This window comes from Pygocentrus nattereri, chromosome 2 (assembly GCF_015220715.1).
Source record: "Pygocentrus nattereri isolate fPygNat1 chromosome 2, fPygNat1.pri, whole genome shotgun sequence".
NCBI classification, from domain to species: Eukaryota; Metazoa; Chordata; class Actinopteri; order Characiformes; family Serrasalmidae; genus Pygocentrus; species Pygocentrus nattereri.
Window position 1 is genome coordinate 20698640 of NC_051212.1, and position 23510 is coordinate 20722149.

Sequence of the window (23510 nt, forward strand, 5' to 3'; positions counted from 1 at the left end):
TTTACATCTAACAGCCCATTCGGCCTACAGCAGTTTCGCCCTGCATAATAGATGTTATAAGGAGTGTTTGAGCCTGAACTGCTGTTAAAATGAGGGCATCCAGTCAAAACAGAGATCATTTACATATATCAGTCTTAAAGGCACAATAACAAATACAGCCTGTTTAATCCTAGGGACAGAGAGGTTGTAAAGTGGTCCAGTAAAAATGAATTGGCTGTTGTGGTACACTAAACACACAATAAGTGAAGAAAATACTGTTAGTCACTGGCTCATTCCCTCAAGGTGCATTAGGTGTATTTCTGTGTATATAATGTTCCGCATTCTTCAGCTACAGTTGCACCTACATTTTCCCATGGGGATCAATAAAGTATTATGAATCAAACTGTACATCTATCCTCACGTAATTGCTGGTAAAACACCCATTCCTTTAAAAATTAACCCTTAATTAAAGGCTCTGTATGTGGGTACTCACTCTCATAACTACTCATATCACTGACATATGAGGTTAACAGCAGTTACTCAATAAAAACCCTGCAGATTAACTTGTGAGGTTAGGTAATCTATTAGGTTCTGCACTGCAGTGTGCTCAGTTTGTGCGCATGTGTGTCGTAGGCGTTTGAGAGCACACTGAAGTCGTGGGAGGATAAGAGGAAGTATGACAGCTGCCGCTCCACCCGGCCACGCCTCAACTCCCAGCAGTCCATGGAGTATCTGACCGAGGAAGAATGTGCTCAGGTCCAACAGCTCGGCCTGGTGGCCGATTCACTCATCAACAGGTATTGCCATCTGTGTGGTGTGCTTGTTACATTACATATTTTACAGTTTTAAATATCTGTTTCTGTTTTATGGCAAGTTATTTCAGGCCTGTAATCAACATACACTGCTGTTAAGTTTTTCTTGTGAATTTCAAATTTTTCATTATTTTATAATAATTACAGTACAATAATTAAGTACTTGAATATAATGTATTTGTCTGTTGCCAGTAATGATTTGTTGATACTTTGTTTCCAAGTATGAGGCATTCTGAACAGTTTTATTGTAACTTCTTCTGTTTTCAAAGTTATACAGCTTCACTGAGTCCATTTAGAATCATCTCCAGTTCTGTTCATCATCCTGGACATGTGCTGAATTTCTTAATAGCATCCTCTTGTTCATATGAAACCTGTGCAATAGCTCAGCACTGTCATATTAATCAGTTTACACATTGATCTTAACTCATATTGTTTTCACATTATTAAAAATATTGATTTTGTGTGTGCGTGTAGGATACGGGAGGTTGCAAAGACTCATAAGGTGGTGGAGCAGGAGTTGGCTCATGCAGTGAATGCGAGTGCTGCTGTCCTGTCTGAGGCGTTCCCCTCCAAACCCTCCAGCCCTGAGGTACACACACACTTTTCACATGATACTACCCTCTAACAGACAGTGTGTGTGTGTGTGTGTGTGTGTGTGTGTGTGTGTGTTTCCCTCACAGCTACTGCTCTCAAAACCAGCCATACTGTTGCTAAATGTGGAAGTTGTCCATTTATGTAGCTTCAGATTGTGCAGTGGAGTTTTAATGAGATTTTTCAGGCTCTTTCACTGCAGAGACACTGTGTTTGTGTGTATGTGTGTGCGTGCAGGTGTACTGTAGTTAACCTGCCACCCACACACAATCACATATGCAGCCCTTTTGAAATGGAGGCTGTTCTTGACGGCAGCAGAAAACAGACGAGATGTTGTTATGGTTCTTGTGAAGAAAACATCTAAAATGCCATTTAGTATCTAGTTTATTACATTTGAATCTAAGGCTAGAAGTTGTTATTGTACATAAAATAAAAATGAAAAAGCTTTATCTGTTTATTTTGTACATATTTTTATTTTTAAAATTTTACCATTTAATAATTTCTTCAATAAAACATCTGAAAACACATTTCCGTGCCTCGTGTATAATATTTGAATATACATATATGTTATTATTGTTTTTAAAATAAGCATTCTTATTAAGCCTTTTTCTTTTTTAATTTCATTTGGTTATTCATTATTCTTCTTTTTATTACTTGACTTGGTGATATTCTCAAAATACTTTAATTAGAATTAGATTAGAATATTTAAATGTACAGTGTATATATTATTTGTGAAATAACATTAATTAAGCCTTTATTGTTTAGAATTATTGTTTTATTTTATTATTTACAATTTTTTTGTAGTAGTTTCTGTGGTTTTATTCAAGGAGAAAAGATGTGAAAGTGAAGATTTATCTGGTGTAACTACTGTGATATTCACCAGTATGAGTTCTAAAGAGGGTCAAACTAAGTGTTTTTGTGTGTGTGTGTTTCTCTGTGCAGTGTCTGAGTCGCAGCACAGCTGTAGAGATTGTAAACAGCAGTAAAGTGCTGCAGCTGGAGACTCGGATGCTTTTAGAAGGAAAGCTGCTGGTGAGAGGCTTTTTTCACTTCTTCCTCATCTTATTAAAACACATTCATACATTACACACACTCCAGTGAAAGGAAACGTTTTGTGTCCGATCACTTCATTTCTGTCTAACCTGCTGTCAGAACCATTGTGTGAGTCATACATCTTACTGGAATATTTGTTGGCTGTTGGGTGTTTACTGTTTATTTTCTTCACTCATCTCACTGCAGGAAAAGCATGAATAATGCTGTTTTAGAATTTTTGAAACGTACTGTGTGTCTGTGTATGTGTTGTGTAGCAGTTGGAGGCTCCTCAGGAGGAAGAGCTGCTCTCCACACTCAACTCTCTCAGTGCTGAATTAATCAAACTGGAGGACATCCACTGGATCTGTCCCAGCATGCACTGCTCTGAGGAGGTTTGATATTGATAAGGAGCACATTAGCATAAATAAATAAACACACATTCAACACATGCCCTTTTGATTTATGTCTTTTGAGTGGTGTACAGCTCAGGACAGGATTTCTCAAGCATTAAAATACAGTCAGACATAATCTGTGAATAACAAAATATATTAACCCAACCATGTCCAGCAACATGTAGGTCTGATAATGAAAAATAAAGTTGTTTTAATTGCTCCGAAGTGATGAAATTTCATATAATTATACCTTGGACAAACATCTAACAGTTCCTATTTGAATTTTTGGTAAGACTTCAGTACAGACAGACATTACAGTACCTGTGTAACATGCTTCTTAAGCCTTATCAAGCCAGTAACTGAAAATAACTTGCCACTAATTGCTTCTTCATTATGCAATAACTAGGGTGAACTAGGGTAATAACTAGGGATCAATGAAACACTTTCCAGACCATGTAGTCAGCGGCAAAAAACCTCATATCCTCAAAATGGTAACTTTACAGGAGAAGATAAACCACCCCTAAATGAGCTCTATATGATTCTGGAGGACGATTGTTGTTATTTGAAGTCAACAGCAAAACATATTCACCCTTCCTTCAATGCTCCTTCAGAAACTAAGACCCCCAAATTAATCGGCACACACTGTCTGGGCCAAAACAGCTTTTTAGATCTTTGTGGCCATCAAAACGTTCACAAACATTATACATACAAATACCATGATATTACATTAGAGTGAACAACAACACAGCAAGAAATGTAGCTAATGTTAACTTGGTAGTGGTTAGCAATCTGTCACTACAGTTGCTGTTGTGAAGCCAACCAGTTGCTATCACAAACATTCGCAAACAAGACAAAACAGTACTGACCTATTGATTCTATGAAACAGCAGAAATGAGTTAATGTTACCCACCAATCAAGCAGGAGCAACCTCATCATTCCTTTTCCATGCATTTCAACTCTCAGTGATGCTGAAATCAGCTTCCTTTTCGCCAGATTCTTGTTCAAATGTTCCCGTTCCACCTTAAGAGGTGCAGCAGTTAAGATTACAATCCAATGCCTCAGCTTCTTGTTTGATTTTTTCCCATTCTGCCTTAAATTGTGCTATCATAGGTCGTCACTGTGTGGAGAGGGCCGACGTGTTCATAAAGCGGGACTAACATACACAAGCTGCCGTCCTGGCTATGAAAACTAAAGCTCAGCAAACAAAGAGGCAGAGTGACTTCATCCTCTGCTCAGGACACCATTACTTCACTATGACTTTTTACACAGAAAATAGTTGTTTGCTGCTATATTAATGCTTAAAATATCAAATACATAAATTTTAACTTTCAATAGATGTTAATAGAAAAAGTAATTTTGCAGAATTTCTGTTGATACATTCATAATGAAATTTGAACACAATGTAAAGGGCAGCAGACAAATCTACAGAAATGGAGATTTTTGTCCAACAGTGACAATGTGTAACTTTTAATAAGTGCTAATTAACCTGGCTGTTCATAACTACTTTATTACGCAATAGCGGGGGTGAAAAGGTGTAATAGGAAGTTAATTATTGACTGGTTGATAAGGCTTAATAAGAGCATAATAATGGATGACAACTATTGTGCAAAAGATTATGACGTATAATCCACAAAATAAAGGTCCTTTGAACATGCAGTAATTGCTTAATAAAGAGGTAATGATCAATGAGTTAATGAGCAGTTACTGGCTTGATAAGACTTAATATTTTCAAACTTTTATCCACAGTGATATTTGCACTTTTGATCATTTGGTTAAACATCAGTATCCCATGTGACCAAAGGACTGAAGTGAACATAAATGCAGTGATAAAACCCACTTTTTAGCTGTGGTGTTTGATCAGTTTGAAGAAGTTCTTCAGATTTTGTGCTCAGGCAAGCTTAGAGAACATACTGACCAATATAAATGCAAAATTTCAGTTATGGGCATGAATGAGTCAAACTGTGGTATAATTGTTTCTAACCTTGTCATTTCATTACAATCACAAATACAGATAGTAGATTTTTGTCATGTTTTATTGACAGTAGATTTTGTTGTTTAGAAGTTTAAATAATATACAGTACAGTAACATTATACACAAGTTCACATCTTTGGTCCTCGTTCCCTCAATCCTTCAGCCCCTCTCTCTCTTTGCTGTCTATAGGACTCGTCCCGGACCAGTACTAAAAGCAGTATGAAGCTGAAGATCATGCCCAAAGTGAAGAAGGAGAGGGAGAAGCTGCATAAGCAGCGCTCCAACAGCTCTCTCTCAGGTCAGACTCGCAGGATAGGCTGAAAAATGCTTGACTTGCATTGTACTTTGATCTTGTGGTGTGTTGTTTATTGCTGTGTTTTTCATGTGTTTTGCATCTCAGAGTAAGAGTGCTGATTTAGTTCTCCTCCATCCATATTATTGTGTTCATTAAAGGAATAATTCAGCATTTTTCACCAGTCTTCCCCCTCACGCCATGTACTGCAGAGTTCATTCAGAGTGACATTGTATTGTGTTTGCTTCTTTAGTTGGAATACATACACTAGAGCTACGAGGATTATGTAGATACAACTAACGGAAGCTTAAACCACCAATGAGCATCATGAAAACAGCATGCCTGATTTTTGGTAACATTATATCATATAATGTGAATTCTTTGAGATGTAAACAAAGTAATATAGAGTGGTTTGTGAGTGGTTAACTGTTGAAAAACTTACCAACTCCTATTTCTTTACAGTGGTGGTAATAGGAACCGGGAGTCGCTATGTCTACAGTACAAAAATAGCCAATATATTTACCATCCAAAGTGACCAGTAAATCTAGATGTTTAAATTTAATATGATTATGGGAGAATAAATAGTGGCACATTTGGAAAAAAAAAAAGTTTTCTTTGGGCACTTTGTGTATCTGTCATGAATATTTTAAAATATATATGTTTTAGGCCAAAGAATAATTTACAAACTACTGTAAAATGATATTTTGGGCATTAGTCAACATAACAGACACTAAACACCTAAAAATAAACAGACATCTGGTTCCTGTCACCACCATGGTGAACATTTCTGAGTCAGTAAAACCGCTCTGACTTTATTTACATCTTGACAATTTAGCTATGCAAATACTTTGAATACCGGCGAAATTACCCTTCAACAGTTCAATACAGTTTGATGATATACAGCTTGCATAGTGCTAATTGGTCAACCTCAGCTTGCATTATCGCTTAGCCACTTAGCTTCATAGCGCCAGTGCAAAACTAAAGAAGCAAATTTCAGACACGTGACTCAACTGGTTATCTGCAGTCTGAGTAAGGAGGAATAGTGTAATTAAGATTTTCACTTTTATTATTGCTTTAAGATAGAGAGTGAAAAGTTGACTGTTGATCAGCAGTCTTACTCTGACAGACAGTCTCCCCTACGGTTCTCATGTTTGTTCTGTGGCTTGCTATGGTTTCTGTGACATTTGGTTGTATATTTATGCATCAGGCTGCCATTTAATGGAGTGAAGGTTTAATGCTGAAATCCGAGCCACAAATCAGTTTCTCCTTAGAATGAATGACTGAATAATAATTAAAGTTCTCTCTAAAACTAAAGTTAAAGACTTAATGAAGGCTCAGCTTCACTTCAGAAAGTGTCAGTCAGTCTTTGTGAAAGCATGTGTGCTATTGGGTCTATTTTATGTTCCTGTTGTGTGTATGTGTGTCTTCTCGGGGGCTAGTGGAGAGATGGGGTGTGGAGGAGGTGGGCACATGGCTGGATTCGTTGGGGTTAGGGGAGTACAGGGAGAGGTTTGTGGCCCGAGACATCCAGGGCTTGCAACTGACTCAGCTCCAGAGACACGACCTGAAGGTACAGCAGGACAGTGACCACAGGGTGGTCATTTTCTGTTTGCTGCCCTTTCATCAACACACATTCAAAAACAGGAGAATCAGTTTCATTATACACAATACCCCCAAAAAATCTTCTTATCACACATGCAGTTAACCAGCCAGTTTTTCAGTGGCTTCAAAAAGTATTTGGACATTTGTGCCAAACCTAAAAATGTATAAACTTATGCTAATAAACAACTTGTCAAAGCAAACTTATTGCCAAGTTATTTTAAACAGGTCTTTCCAACACTGTCATTTTCTTCTGTCGTCTATTCTTTCAAAAGGCAGCATATGCATTACTGATTATCAAACTAATTGATTAAGGTTTTTTTGCAGATGTCTGCAGGTTTGCATCCTAAGTGTTTTTTTTTTTTTTTACACTTAAGTTCATGATCCCATCAATGAACACAAACTCAGCAACACCATTATAAGCAAAACAGGCACAGACTTTGATATTTTCACTTCTGTGCAGTTTGACTGATGTTCTTCTCCAGACTTTCTCCACTTAATCAATCTGCCTTCTGACTTCATTTTAGTTGTTGTTATTTTGGCTGTCTACCACAGCATTTGGGGGCAGTTGTGGGCTGGAGGTTAGGGATCTGGCACTGTGACCGGAAGGTTGCCGGTTCGATCCCCAGTGCCGACAGTCCATGACTGACGTGTCCTTGAGCAAGACACCTAACCCCCAACTGCTCCCCGGGTGCCATGGATAGGGCTGCCCACGGCTCCGGGCAAGTATGCTCACTGCCCCCTAATGTGTGTGTTCATTAGTGTGTGTATGTGGTGTTTCACTTCACGGATGGTTTAAATGCGGAGGTGGAATTTCCCCTTTTGTGGGATCAAAAAACTATCACTTAATCACTTAATTCTAGCATATTGAAGTTGACAAATAGTGAATATGGGCTTTATACTGTGAATTAATAGCAACAGATTCTAACTTAAATGAACTCCACCTTTTATCTGCTTACTTTTAAGTTAAATAATGTGAGAATAACACACACCTGGTCATGAAAAACCTGAGCAGCCAACTGTCTATTTTGAGCCTCTGAAAACTACAGGCTGTGCATGGAAATGTTTGTAATTCACAGTTCCACTGTTCATTTGCATGTTAAAAGCTTCAGATTAAAGCTGAAAGTCTGCACTTTAAGTTCATACTCATTATTTAATTTAAACTCCAATATTCTGTGGTAGCTTAAATAGCAATAATATTTGTGCTCTATTTATGGAAATTTTGAAAAATCAGTGGAATTCCCCTGCTCAAATAGCCTTGCATATTTGGTTTGTCACACTGTCTACAATGAATATTTATGAAAAGCAAGCATGTAGTTTTCACAATGCTGATTGGTAGGGTAAATGCTAACATTGCATTAACACAGCTCTGATGCAAAATTAAAGAACTTAAGACACTAAACTTTGCTGATCAACTACATTTCAAGACAAACATCGTCTAAATTATTTTTTTAACTGTTTTTAAAAATGTTTCTTTAATCCTTAAAAAATCCTTAAAAAATGCTGTTTTAGTTACACTCCAGTTGAGTTTTTAACAGTTGTAATCAGCTGCCTTTAAGATATACACTTAATTATATTGTATAAATCATTCATTGTTTGTTTACTCTCTCAGGATCTTGGGATATCAAAAGTGGGGCATGTGAAACGGATCCTGCAGGCAATTGAAGAGCTGGAGGGTCTGCTATAGTGTTCCAGTGCTGTCGGACACCTCTTTGCCACGGGAAGCTGCCTTTCACTGAGCAACAGGCGTTTAGTCGACTCTAAACGTGTGTGTGAGCAGCTTTGAGAGGCATAGCATCACATCATGTGCATCGACGTTCTGGTCCTGTTCTCTCTTCGTTCTCTGCCTGCTGGTGGTTTCGGTGATGCTGATCGACAGATGTTGGTTATAGACTACAACTCCCAGAATCCTTTTCTTTCCTCTCGCTTTCCTTATTGGTTCCTATTACCAGTGTGGTTTCTTGTCCATCTTCCATGCATGAGATGATTGTTTTCTTTATCTTGGTCATATTCAAATTTTTTCCTCCTTTCTTTTTATCTATATTGACGCGTTCAAAGCCATGAGACACGAACTGGAAATCCTTTCTTTTAAAAGGGGGGGAAATTAGTCTTCTCCTTTTGCCGGCATTTGAACAATGTTAAACGAACAAGAACCACAGGACATTCTAAATGAAGTGCAACAAAACAAAACAAAAAAAAAGCATCTTGAATGTATCGTGGACTTTATTATCTGTCAAAATCAGCAGAATTGCATAGTAGCTACTTCTGTCTGTATCTATTCAAAGACAGTTGATGTTCTCTGCATGCCTTTCAAGCCCACAATCCTTGAGCAGAAAAAACAAAAGCCGCAAGACATTTTTTTTTTACTATTTACTTTTCTCTTCCGTTGTCGGCAAAGTTGTGCTGTTGTACCACTCGTGTGCCAGGTGAGCTGTTGTTCTAGAAGCTTTCAGTGACGTAAACTTGTGCCAAGTTTTTTTTTTTATTATTATTATTATTCAGAGGAATCTCATTTAGGAAAGAATAAATCATGCAGTGTCATACATTTCAAAATGTATTTTATCTTACTGCCTTGCACTTTAAAGAGGAAATGTTTTTTTTCGGAAGCAAACGAACGATGTGTGTTGAACATTTTCCTGTTTTTAAGCATATTATGAAAAGTGTATCCCTATTTAAGGCAAATCTATTGAGAAATGTGTAACAGAAGACTAATATATTGTCAGATTTAATGAACATTAGACCCATGTCTCTATTTAAAGGGCTGGATTTCAATCTTGCATAAGGTTTGAATATTTCCATGTTATATAATGTTATATAATCTATGTGGAAATCAGTCATTTTCTTAGCGTAAATGAAGACAAACTTTGATTCTGAAGTTGAGTAATGTATGGCTCAAGATCAGCATTTATAAAATGACAGATAAATTGTCTTTAGGGTGAAATACATGTGGTACAATTTTAAGTTTTCTCCCAGAACTGAGGCAAAAAGGGAAGCATAAATAACAATCATTCACAGATGTTCGTGAGCCAACGTGTAACAGTATTTCTTGAATGGAAGGGAAAAAAACAAACAAAAAAAACAAACAAACAAAAAACAAAACAAAAACGGTCTTGATGCAAACTGTAATAATTACATGTGTGTGTATGAAGATTCTCGCTGTGTGTGATCAAAGCTCACTGTTTGGAGAAAAATGTTCCAGTTGTCTCCTAAAAGTGTCAAACTATTTCAATAGTGTTAGCAAAGCAAGGTACATGGAAAAACCAATGGTTCTGTGACCCACATGAAAACTTTTTTTTTCTTCTATAAGGGGCACCGAAAAAGAGACCTATCACACCTTTTTTGGTTATCCATAATTACAGCTAATAGCAAGACTACTGCTTAAAGTTTACTGTTTACTCTTGAAGTTTATTATTTATCTTTTTGAATTATTTAAAATTGTCATTTGTGCCATATGGGCAGCTTCCATGGCTCTAGGTCCGTCCCTTGGCTGCGAAAAACCTCTACTCCAGGATTGTTGCTGTTAATTTGACGCAAAAATAAAGTGTGGCCATCGCTCCTTGTGTGGCATTTCCTCATCACTATATTTAGCCTTACACATATTTCATGCCTATTCTGCTGACCTTTCACACCAGTAGACATTGAAGATGTCTCTTGTTCCTTTATTTCATTTTTTACAATGGTTGATTTAAGACTTACCTGTACTCTCAAACTCAAAAGCATTAATCATACAGAAGTTTGATGGATTAAAAAAATAAAAATAAAAAAGTAGAGCTTTTAAAGAGCCCATGTCCTAAATTTTTCTTGTTTTCTTCAGTTGTGCGGCTTTATGTATGAAAAGGGGTCATTATTCATTTTTATAAGGCAAGTTCCCAGCCTCTTCATCCTTTAGTATTTAAGAGCCTGGTTTTTTTTGTTACTGTGCCTTTAATACTTAATATAATAATACTTAATATAATAATAAATAAGCTCTCTTCTGATTAGCTGTACTTTTTTGTCCCTCTTTTAAAAAGCTTAGAGCTGAAACACTCCTTAGAACATCAGTATGAACAGGCAGGACTACACTGCTGTAGGATGAATAGGTGGGCTTATGTAAATGAGTTGCTACTCAGACAGAAACAATTGAAAAACAGGTTGTTTTAGCAGCTTAGTGTCCTTATGTTGACCAAATGTCACAGATTTGGTACTAAATAGTACGTTTTGAAAGCTTAATGTTTATTTGAAAAGGTGAGGGAAATTCAGTTTTCCATGATATAGGCCCTTTAACATTTACATGCATCAGCATTTATACTGATGTATTATGTTTTTGTTGTTAAAGCTGGCTCCTAAAAGGTAACTTTATGAGAGAATGTAAAAACTAACTTTTAAATGAATGTTCAAGAAGTCATTTGAAAATTTCCATTCATCATGAATTGTTCACACAGTGTGAGTGGTAGCTAAATTCAAATGTTTAAAAAAGTTTTTGTACATGGTTTGTTTTGATCATTAATGATCTAATGTGTTATATAAGAGAGGAACCACAGTCCAATCACTATGTGGACACTAACTGGCCTCTATTTCTCCGGAGGAACATCCTTGGCCTCCTCCAGCAATGGGAGGCTGTCGTCTTCTTTCTCCTTTTCCTCATCCACTTTATTTTCCTTGTTCTCCTTCTTTTCTTCGTCGTCTGTTTCGTCCCAGTCTGACTCGCTGATGTCATCGTCTGAGATGTCACAGTCTGGTTTGGTGTCTTCCGGCTCTGTGGTGATGTCCGTCACCTCTGGCTCAGGTTTGTGTTTGGGGTCCTCCAGCTTGCCCCAGGCCACAGGGTCTGCCTTCTTCAGGGTCACCTCTACTTTAGTTGCTACCATATTAACAAAACTGCTCTTTACATCAACTACCTGAAAGACAAACAGCAGCCAAGGTCACTTGTACAGCTTAGAGTCAGTCACCACCAACAATATTAAAAAAAAGTTTTATTTCTTAGGTACATTTATGAGGAAATGAATTTCCATTTTACTCAGTTCCACTTCAGACAACTGCTTACCCCTCATTCTCTTTTCATTTTAGATCATAATTCCAAATGATTCTAAAAACAGAAGAAAAAAACTCCAGTTCTTGCTGATAGATCTGGATGTACCGAGTTCCACTGCAGTTCTCTAATGCTCAGTACTCCTAAACTCCTGCCCCAGTGCTTGTTTTTAGGCTAATTTTACTTCTAATTTAGTTATTTCACTGAAGTAACTTATTACTTACAAATGCATGACCACAATCAGATTGGCTGAGTGTAATTGTATGCTGTAAATCAAATAATCGAGGTGATCGCACTCGCACTGAAGCTAAATGATGCTGCTACACCAAAAAGTCTTGCTGTAATTATGCATGACTCATTTGCCAAATGTACTTTCAGTGTTGCCCTTTACTTGATCGTGTGTTATATAAAAAGGCAACTGAGTTTTCATTTACAAATTTAACTAAAGAGCAATAAGATCATTTATTTCGCAGAAATCATTGAGTGTGTGAGATTTAAGATCTTTATATAAAAATCTAATTAAAAAAAAATCTGCCAAACCAAAAAAAAAAAAAAAAACCAACAACAACAGCCAGTCAATTTGGCTGTAAACAATTTGGAATCAGTCATAAAAATTCCTGGTACACCTCTACTTTTACATGCATTTTTACTTTTATTGCATTCTTAAAAGCAGCTCTATGTAACATTTGGGAGACCTCTCTGATGCAACATGTGGAGGAACATTGGTATCATTTGCTCGTGGACCTCAATGAGAGGACGAATCTAATGATTGCGAGGACGTCTTTCAAAGACAAAACAGGCAAATCTTGCATGTTTTTTCTAAGGATGTAAGTGAATTAACTACTGTCATCACATTATCAGCTTAATGCTGATTTTGCATTTGAGACCAAAACATCAGGCTGGGCCTTCTTTTTGAGTCTGTGTGTGATGTTAACACAAAGATTTGACTTTAAAACAATTATTTCAGACTTTATTGGTCGACACACACACATATATTGTAATGTTTTTTCTCCTGACGCAGTAATACTACTTCTCTCAGTTTTAACAACTAAAAATGCCTTACATAGTAATGCTTTAACTGGAATCCACATTCAATTAGTTAGAAGGGTTTATAGAGGATTGGTGTATGGTTTTCAGTTTATTTTACAAGTATTCTATTACTGCTTGGTGAACTGAACTGCATGTGTTTTGGAGACTGAATGAAAGGGTAAACACTTACCCCCCACAGGTGGATGTCCTTGTGAAACTCCTTGTCATTTTCAAACTGAATATGACATGTCAGCTGTGGCAAAACAGAAGGAGAGGTATTCATTACTGCCATTGTCTTCTTAGATGTCATATTCTCCAGCATTTTTTAACCGTCTCACTCTGAAATTGGCCTCAAAATATGCTTAGACGCTTGCCACAACACTTAAATCATGATGAAATTTGAAAGAAGCTTGAAAGGCTCAACAAGACACGACACACATTCCTTTATATTTCCATACCTATTATTTATTAACCATCTAATAACCTGAGCTCTCAAGTGGCACAACTATCTAAGCATTTGGTCCTATCACTGAGAGATGAGTTTGATGTCTTGTGATGCCACAGACATCTGTAGCAGAGAGTCTATGAAAGCATGACTGGCCTTGCTCTCTAAATGTGTAGGATGGCTCTCTGTCTCCTCAGCGAGATGTTGGTTAATGTGTGCATGCAGGCATCAATTTCTTAAATGCTGGCCTTTGTTACTTCAATCTAATGTTTAGATCAAAAGTCTACATTGCGAGTCCACACTTGTTGTTATAGTAACAATGTAGTGTAATTTTGTTATCTCACATTCTGATGTCAAGAGCTACTGTACACTTAATGATGAAAAAACATGAGATGACAAGAAATCTGACTGGTTAAACTGACTCACATCTCCAGATACCAAGTTTCAAGTGGATTTGAAACTACACACAAATGAGCCTTGAATCTGACTGGGAAAAAAAAGACTTCATGTGGATTTCTGCACAAAAACCTTTCCTGCTCAAATCAAACATTCCCAAAAATTGGATTAGAGCTGCCTGTCTCAACGAAGCCAAAAAACTCTCAGTAGTCAGATTGAAGTGAAAGAGTAGCTTCTGCCAACCTCACAGAGAGGGGGGGGGAGTGTTAGCGGAAATTTAAAAGTCATCAACTTACCACTGTGCGGTTGGCCTCCACATAGGAATGCTCAGGGTTGGCATTCTTGGCATAGATGGTGACCACCACCTGGTTGGCAGTCTGGTGCCAATCATGTCGACATGCCACCTTCTTCTTATCCTGTCAACGAAGGGCAACCAAACAGTGGCTCATACACAAGGCTAAAAACTCTAAACTCTGTCTGAGGTTATTTTACTTTAAGGGAATACTCTCATAATTAAAGCAAATGTTACTTTGCTGACAAACACATTTTAGTTTTTATTTACTGTTAGCTACATTAGCAATCTTGGCTAAAGGCTACTTTGAAAAAGACACAAACAAGGCTTTGCGGCTAAAAGACTGTACTAAATTTCTATAGCAAAGTTCATTCTCCATCTGCGTCTGGAAAGCCAGAAAACCAAATATTAAAGCTTAATAGACTTGGAATTCTTGCTAATTATGCTAGCAAATAAGAGTAGGAAATAACAAGTATGCCAAGTGTTTCTGTGAAATATCATGACCCTGACAGCTTGCTACTCCTATTGAGTTGATACATAGAGTATATTGTGAAATCCAGTATGCTATGGAGTACATATAAAAGGAGCAAAGAAATACTTTACCTGTTTGTGGATCCAGCAATGTTTGCCTGCATAACAGCCCTTCTGCTCCAGAAAAGCATTGAAGTCAATGGTCTTTATGCAGCAGCAGCTCCAATATTTGTATCTGAATGTTGTATGAAACACATATTTAATTAAATATTCTGTTTCAGCACAGCCTACTGTGCAAGAAACAATTCTGACTGTTCTGGGTTAGGTGTGCTCTTTATGATATTTAGAATTAGTTAGTACTTTAGAATTTCTACAGTAAATATAGAAAAGAATCAATATATAAACACCTTTCAATATTACCAAAATAAACATCCATTAGTAACAAACAACAGTCAATATCGACTCCTCATGCTAAGCATGTATAATGGTCACCCATCTAGTTCTTAGAGATCCACCTTCCTGCAGAATTCAGCTCCATCCCAAATAACACCTCATACAACCACTTAAGCAGATTGATGATCTGGGTGTGTTCAGTCAGGGCTGGAAGTGAACTCAGGTAGATAAGGTAGACCTCCAGAAGTTGCTTAGTTGGTGATCAGTAGTATGATGAGTGAGGGCAGCCATACCAACACAAGAGTCAGCGTGTTATTGTGAATAATGTTATGGCTGTGATAAGATAAGATAAGATTAAGATAAAGATAAGATAATCCTTTATTAGTCCCACAGCGGGGAAATTCACAAGGAGCTGCTGTAACATGCTGCCGCTCTCGCTGGCGCCGGAAGTAGTACATTTCGGTCACAGGCACGAGCCAAAGGTATGATGTTCCTATTATTACTATTCTATTCATAGATCTATTGTTCTATTACTTTTATACAATAGCTCAGCAAAATAAAGAAAACTAAGCAAAGCCCAGAGTATTATATTGGCAATTCCTTCCGCTAAAAAAGTTGTAGCCTTTCGCATTATGAAGCAATTAAACTGATGCAATATCAGGTTCAGCTCAGTTTTTAAAACTTGCCAGATGAACCTGAATGTTATGTTATGTCTGTTTGTAAAGCAAGGGTGTCCAATCTCATCCACAGGGTGTATATACGGCTACAGGTTTCATTACAGCAGAGCAGGAGCATACCTGATATTTTAATCAGCAGATCTCAGTCTTCAAAAATGAACTGTTTTGCTGGAATGAATACTTGTAACCACAATGGCCCTTTGTGGATAAGACTGGACATCAATGGTGAAAAGCATTTCACAGTCCATCTTGTAGGCTTATTATTTATTTGTTCTGCCGTCCCAACAGTCCACTGAAAAGTTTGCTTAGAGGCAGGTGACGAATTTAGAATTTGATGTAATCCTGCTGTCAGAGTCTTCATCATCTGACCAAAGAGACTGCAGGTGAAATATTACCTTATAGAAGTTCTTATGTATCCATTTCCTGTTTTACATGTACTAAAGTAGAACCTTAGTAACAGTTAACTGCAGCAACACATGAGTCACTACTTAGCAACTGGTGCTAAGCAACCACCCAGTTAATGTGAAAAAACTTGCAGTTATAACAAATAACGACATGGATAGAACGCTTCTCAACTGAACATACTGTGCCAAACAGACTGGGAACTAACTGGTACATACACAGACTATATAACATATTAATATATGCATCATAAAGATGAGAATATTAGAGTATTTACAGTGATTTCAATTTTAAACTGCATTTTAATGTTAATTAATTTCACTTATTTTTAATTTAGGACTTAATTTAGACTTCATTTAATTAAGAGAATCTGACAATCACAAATATATCAAAGAATGGAAGCTCACCCCTCATGAAAGACTGGTGCTCCAGGGTGATGCATACAGGTCTCGGCATTTGTTTCTGGGCCCTGGTAAAGCTACAAACACACCATAGCAAATCAGTCATTTTCTTAAGTCACCCACCATCTGACTCCGCCTACACCTGCACATACACTGCATAGCGAATCGGCGATTTTCAAAAGCATTAGGTCTCTGCCTCTGCACCTCAGAGAACACAATACAGTGACTCAGCAGTTTTACACAGATGAAAAGGATGAGACAATGGTGCACCTAAAAATGCTTAATTATGATATTTGTAACTTGTCAGTTCACAGCTTTTACAGACAGCAACATCCTTATTATAGTTTCTAAAGCAAGTGTAGATCCACTGGTCGTTTTTGCATAGTAAATGAAATGACTATATTTGTGTTGCTGACATTGTGATCTCTCATTCCTAATAATCACCACTATAAAGAAATCGGAGTCAGTAAACTTCTCGTTAAATTCAGCATTTAATATTAAACTACTCTGAATGCCTCTGTTTGTTTGTATCACAATGATTGAATTATATATATAGAAATGGAATTTTCCTTTAACTCATGTTTTCTTAGGAACATCTGTCACTTGATAACAATAGTAAAAACGTTACTGTGAATAAAATTTGCATGGTTTAAAAAAAAAACAAACAAAAAAACAGTACTATAAGTATGCACAATTTCAGGAGTTTCGACCGAAACAAGTCCTGTGTCATTTCTCCTCTCACTAACTGTAGCTGTTGAACCTAAATGGGTTAAGGTGGAGTGAGAAAGAACACAAGCCTAATGCAATTAACCTGTGACACATGTAAGCTAATGGACATGTTCACAAAGTAATCTGAGCTTCTTCACATTGACCTTTAAGACCTACAACCAATTACTTTAAGGCTATTAACCATCAGCCTGCACCTCCACATATTCTAACAGCAGGGGGAGTTCAGATCAGCTCCCATTAGAGGATATGAACCTGCAGTCTTAATGATAATGAGATTAATTCTCTCTAATCCTGCAGCAGGGCCTCTCCAGAGGCTGCAAGGCCAGAGGCTGTAGTGTACTTAAGTAACAAAACAGGGCTGCAGGGCAGGGTGTGGATCAGGGTTTGCTCATTAGCTCTTAAAGAGTGAGGCGAGCACAGGTACAAATGACTCTGAGGTGAGGAAATGGAGGAAGTAGCCTGAAAGCAGACACCATTCTGATTACGTCCTCTTGTCCTAAGTGGTATTAGTACAACTCAGTATCACAATATTTCCACAAACAATTCCACTGATATTTCAAAATTTCTACATAATTCAATCATTAGGATATCACTCAGACAGAGTCACTCAGAGTGGTTTGAGGTGAAAGCCTTCATTCTAGAAAAACAGAGCAAGAATTGTTCTGGTGGTGATAAGAAACCAGACAACTGAAGAGTTTAATGCCTCTGAAAGATACATCACAGGAAGCAGGAAAGAGCTACAAATACATTGTCTGATCCCTTTATGACATTATGACAGATTAAAAATCAATCCATGGTGTAGAGGTACTTGCAGTGCCCTGTAAGGCAAATTGGTTTGCAAAGAAAACTTATTTCCCACAATTTCATCATGTAAAATCTTATAAGACGTGTAGGTTCACTGGTGGTTTGGCTATATTTGTGTTGTAGACATTGTGACCCTCAGAGTCATTAGGATTATTTACAATGAATCATTTCAAATCAAACATTTTCACTCTGTACATTACTGACTTTTTGAATGACATTAAAAAAAACTTCATTTGGACAGGCATTCAAATCTATTTCATCCCTGTCCTCATTCATAAAGAACCTGATGCTTTTCTTGAAGTCATCAATCACATCTAACCAGATCCTTTTAAATTCTTAATTTAATCCACATTCATAACCTACAGTAACTAAAGAAAACATCACATGCCTGTTTTGTCTAATACAAACGCTTTAAAGCTAATCTGCCACATCCACTTTGACCACTAGAGGGCATAAATGCTCAAATTTTCACATTTCCAGTGAAATAAGTATAAATAATATATCAATGATCAGGCAAGGGATTCTGCTGATGCCCGTCTCTGGGGATGTGCATGAGCTTTAAGCATGTGGAGGGTTTATTAATTAAAGGACTTGTTATGTGAGTTTAAGTAAGGTCAAATTCTGAGTAAAGCTACAGAAATTATATTTAATTTCTCCTGGACACATGCACCGGCCAGAAACACTCACCGTTTTGCAACCTGCATTCTTGCACTTTGTGCCAACGATGACGTCTCCTCTCTCTGTGGGGCAGAAAAGGGAGAGCAGAGGAACTGATCACATGACAGGAAGTAGTGAACAAAGTTTACTGACAAAAGGGGAAGAATGTGTCTCCACCTTAGATTGCAATGTTTGCAATCTTCACATCTTCACAATGGATAAAACCGCAAATAAACAATGCAGAGGAGCACTGCAGATGGCCTGCATAAAACTGGGTGACAGTTATTCACTGTGGTTAAAAGACATCAAATAGTGAAGTGCTATGGAGTTTTACTGTATAGGCTTGACTGTGAACCTCATTGGACAGAGCACCTTCACTATGACTGTTTTACCCTGAATAGTAACGATCTCCATCTTCTGACACTTGTTTATCTTGAAATACTAAAAGGGGACAGTAAAGTTTCTGTGCTAATATCATGCTAATTAAACATTAGATTTACTTACTGCTTGACAACTTAGTATTTAGGGTGTGCCACTGTTGTAATTCCATGTAAACATAGATAAGCCTTTATGGTTCTGCTGAAAGCTAACCATGAAGATTCACTCTTAGACTTCATCTACATCTGTAATTTCAATTCTAGCCACAAGGAACACTACGCTGAACAGTTGTCTTGTTCTAGTGAATTACCCAGTCCTCGATTAATTACATGAGGGGTCAGGGGTGTAGTGAGTACTGGATCTGACTACCCAGTGCCTCCTGTTGAAGGGGAGCCTGAAGGGCTTATTTACCCTGTTTCCAGTTTACTAGTTACCAGTTTCTACCTTGCAGATACATTGGCCAATTTATTAGAAACACCTACCACAACAGGTGTACTTTATCTACAATTACTGACTGTAGCCCAGCACAACCTATCAGTCTCACTCTACCCCAGCCATCAATGGAAAGGGGCCAGCACAGGTCCTGACAATAGTTGAGTGGTGTAAAGTTAAAATAATTTAAATAAAATAAAAATTACACTTAAAAAATAAATAAATACAATTAAAATAATTATTTTCAAATGTTTTAAGAGATAGGAAGGTCACCCAAACTAACAAACTACATTAGTCCAGAAATATACGGGACTACATGAAATGATGCAGGACAATGAAGTCACACAAGGAGGTCTGGGAGACAATGGGTTAAAAAGACAGTAAAAGCCTTCTAGAGGTTATCAGGCGAGAGGTTACGGTAAGAGCTTTCACACTGTCCTTTATGAGACCATTTATGTGTCTGTAATGGCTGTGTGGTGGGAGCAGGCAGCTCACCTATCTTCTCCTTCTTTTCTCTCTCAACGATTTCCATTTTCTCCAGGATCTGTGCCAGAGAAGGTGCCACCTTCACCTTCAACTTGGTCTTGGGCTCATCTGATCTGGAGGATCACACGCGCACATAAAATTCACATTTTCTACCTTAACAATTTCAGAGAAGCAGTATATGTTTCTACTGTCATGACAGATGCCATCAAATCAGAATCCAATAGAGGATTCTGTACCATTTTATAAGTCTTGTTCTTTTCTCTGTATACCTGTAATAATCTCTCAGAGGAGAACAGACGCCCAGGGAGAGTGTATGTGGACAGGAAGAGAGAGATACCTATAGTCAGAGGTATAGTGTGCGTCTTGACTTAAGTGTTTTATTCTTTTTACGTGTTTGTTTAAAACTGAAGAAGTAAAACTACTTTTAGTACTGTGTTTAAGTTTAGGTTTACTGCTAGACCTAGTGGTCGACAACTCATTACAGGTAGATATTAACATATACTGGACACATTATTACAGTACTGTGCAAAAATCAGAATCTGCACTTGCATTTATTTAATTTTAAGTGAAAACAGTTTTTTTTTCAGTTTTCAGTACCAGAAAAAAAGCATCCTAACAACTAAACATCATATTACATTTTTCAGGAGATCTGCTTTCAGTTTTTCAAAGAAATCTGCAGATATTTTTCCACACCTCCAAAGCTCAGTCTTGGATCTCAGTTGCTTTTTCTGCTTCTCACAATCATAGCTACAAAGTAAGATCTTTTGATGTTTAGTTTTGCTGTTTGTTTGCTCCTTTTATCCATTTTCTTTTCTCAGTAACAGCTTTATGACAGCTACACATCCTTTCAGACTTATAGTGTTCAGAATGGACACCTGTGGATGTTTTCAGATCTAAAGAAAGAATTCAGCTTGACTTTCTCCTCTCTCTCAAAGATGAAAGTTTTCAAGTACTATTTATCTGATGGGCACAGTTTTGGTGGTTTTGAACTATCTCTTTTCCTTTGACCTTCCTCTTCCTTATGCATGTGGATTATCTTATATCTAATCTCCTCAGAAATATCTTCATTAGGCATTTTAGATACATATGAGAAAGAAACTTGCAGGGCAGTTAAGGCGTGTTTGGGTTATTACTTGTGTGAGCATCTCTTTGAAGGGGAACAATGTCAGTGACTCTTCTGGCTTTTCTTGGGAGGACAGAGCTAAAACTTAGGCTTTTGTGCAGTTTTCTGTTAAAATATATGCTTCTCAATTTTTTTAACACTGAAAAATGTATGGTTTGTAGGTCAAGAGTACACAAATGGCTGTTTTGAGTAAATATTTTATGAAAGGGCTAACAGTATTAATAATACTATTAATAGTATTATATATAATACATAAGGGACATGATTTTACATATTTGTTCTTACATATACTTACACTGTATAGAAACAAATCTGTGTGTGTACCTGGGTCTTTCTCTCTCCAGTGCTTCAGCAGATTTAGGGCCCTGGTAGATGATCTCTTCATTGCTGTGGTGTTTCTGTTCGCCTTTATCAGACATCACCTCCGGTCTCAGCGGCTCCTCTGGCTTTACGTTACTATGGCGGCCATGAACACAACCCTGATAATTACGAGATGTAGTGTGAATCAATGCGAATGAACGCGAAAAGTCATAAAAATGTGTCACTACATTCATTATTGTATTTCTCTCACTGAAGGACGCTTATTTAAATAAATGTGCGGGGGAGATACTTTATACACCACCGTGTGGAAAACATGCTTTGTATCAGCGATAGATCCTTTACCTTGATGGAGAGAAACTCTGAGAAGTCTGTAGTTCTCTTCTTACAGCAGGACCAGCCCTAAAAAGCAGAGAGAGCATAAAGAAACTACACTACGAACTATTCACATCGTTGAAGGATGTAATGTCATAGTAACTTAAAAAAAATAAATAAATAAAAAATTCACTAATGGTTCAAAATCAATGTCCAATTCTAAACACTAAGCTGCGTAGAGCAGGGCTGAAAAGCACTGGCCTTAATAATAAGGAGGAAGAAAAAGCCCTGATAATGTGAGTCATGTATTAAGACTTGGCTCAGTATGTGATGTGTGCTGGTCCACTGCGAGTTTACCTTTAGCGCATCATGGAAGATGGGCACTCCAGGGTGATAACGACAGGCGTCTGAATTGACAAAGAACAGACAGATGTTTGACAATGTAACAAAGGGGTCACATCCTGTCCCACTGTGCCTAAATGGGTGTGTCATACGACATTAAACATGTTGCAGTATGCCCCAGCTGACCCCACAGACCAGTCATTCTAGGGACATTTATGGCTGTTGGTAACAGCTGTGGGCAAGAGCAAATCCACCAAGCAGTCCTTCCACGAACACGTGGCTCAGTCACAGCTGATCTACTCTCAAATTGTCGCCATCAGAGCAAAACACTGCAAAACCTCTAATTTTTTTAATATTCTTTACATGATTTGAAAATGCCTGTTGCCTTTAACAATGTACCAATGTTTCATTACAGTAGTACCAAACAGATTTAAATTATGCCCAAATATTTTTTCTTTATCCCATTAGGTTTTTTTTTTAAATAAATAAAAAGTTTTGCTATAATAGCAACAATCCTATATACACTAACAATTTGTTTTAGCTGCAGAAACATACTGTAGTTTTTACACATGAGTGTACAGAGCCCACTGCAAAGAAAAGCAGAATAGTTTTGTTTCCTCTACAAGAAAAGTAGAAAATGTATATATCCAAAAGGCTTTATTCCACCTCTCATGCAACAGGGAAATGATTGAGCTTCGAGAGAACTAGTAAGTGAAAATGCTATCAAAAAAGACAGTAAAAATAAATAAATCTTACCGTCTGAGTTTTTGTCCTCATCATACCTGTCCCCACAGCCTCTGTTATAACACAGTAAAGCCATGTCACTCTGATCTGCTCTTAATCACTATGCCTTTTATTTTGAGTACTCCTTCACTTGGCAGTAGCTATCGTTTGTCCTGTCCTCTCCTAGTTGGTCACAGCAACTTAAAGACTCCTTAATACTCCAGAACTTTCGGCTGTGGAGAAGGAGAGATCCAGAAAGAGTGATGGTATTCAGGGAGGTATAGCAGAGAAAGAGACACAGAGACACAGAGACACAGAGAGAGAGAGAGAGAGAGAGAGAGAGAGAGAGAGAGAGAGAGAGAGAGAGAGAGAGAGAGAGAGAGAGAGAGAGAGAGAGAGAGAGAGAGAGAGAGAGAGAGAGAGAGAGAGAGAGAGAGAGAGAGAGAGAGAGAGAGAGAGAGAGAGAGAGAGAGAGAGAGGCCTGAATGAAAACTAAAAATAGTCAAACCCCCCACTCTACCACCTCACAGCTGTTGAGTTTTATCTGAAGTTTGACATTCCTAATGTCCACAGCAGAGATCTTGATGGTCACCCAGAACAACTACTTAAAATAAAAGAATGGTAAAAGTAAACACAATAATAAGGAATAACTACTCCACTAAACCTGTTGCAGTTCTTAAACTGCAAGTCCAATTTTTTTTTTTTTTTTTTAATACATGTAATACTACCTTCTGATAAGGTCAAAGGAAACCGCTATGGGGCCAGGAGGTCTCCCACCATGCCCGTTTGGACAAGGTGGCCAAAAGGTTATCTTTTGTGATGCTCTGAGATCATTACCCTACTGCAATGATTAGGCCTTAGCTTAAAGAAACCGCTAACTGCTGTGTAAAAGGACCCATAATACATAAATAAATGAACCAGTAAATGAGTCACCTTTTTTGTAGAGAAACTTTAAATCAGCAAAACTAACAATGCTTATTTCTTAAAATGAAAATGAGAGAAACAAAATGAAAATGTTTA

The 23510-nt window shown here is 37.5% G+C and overlaps 2 protein-coding genes across 6 annotated transcripts in view; one reads left to right on the forward strand and one right to left on the reverse strand.

The window, feature by feature from the left end:
- The window catches only part of si:dkey-172j4.3 (diacylglycerol kinase eta), a 100046-nt gene extending 89821 nt beyond the window's left edge, over positions 1 to 10225 (forward strand). For 3 of the 5 annotated variants that reach the window (XM_017710273.2, XM_017710274.2, XM_037543452.1), the window contains 7 exons: positions 613 to 776; positions 1266 to 1380; positions 2325 to 2414; positions 2690 to 2806; positions 4968 to 5076; positions 6510 to 6640; positions 8282 to 9820. In XM_017710273.2, the coding sequence (XP_017565762.1) occupies positions 613 to 776; positions 1266 to 1380; positions 2325 to 2414; positions 2690 to 2806; positions 4968 to 5076; positions 6510 to 6640; positions 8282 to 8356 (801 nt within the window). In that variant the 3' untranslated portion in view covers positions 8357 to 9820. Of the gene's footprint in view, positions 1 to 612; positions 777 to 1265; positions 1381 to 2324; positions 2415 to 2689; positions 2807 to 4967; positions 5077 to 6509; positions 6641 to 8281 lie in introns of all 5 variants that reach the window. The other 2 variants (XM_017710275.2, XM_037543475.1) reach the window with 2 other exon arrangements.
- Positions 9143 to 22827, reverse strand: zgc:92429 (uncharacterized protein LOC445063 homolog). The gene is made up of 11 exons (XM_017710276.2): positions 22524 to 22827; positions 21783 to 21832; positions 21456 to 21512; positions 21117 to 21271; positions 19679 to 19782; positions 18404 to 18456; positions 16190 to 16260; positions 14443 to 14545; positions 13844 to 13963; positions 12897 to 12959; positions 9143 to 11546 (listed from the first exon to the last, which is right to left on the reverse strand). Exons 1-11 carry the CDS (start codon positions 22585 to 22587, stop codon positions 11220 to 11222), a joined length of 1167 nt encoding a protein of 388 aa, XP_017565765.1. The 5' UTR covers positions 22588 to 22827; the 3' UTR covers positions 9143 to 11219.
- Between the last annotated feature and the right edge of the window lie 683 nt (positions 22828 to 23510).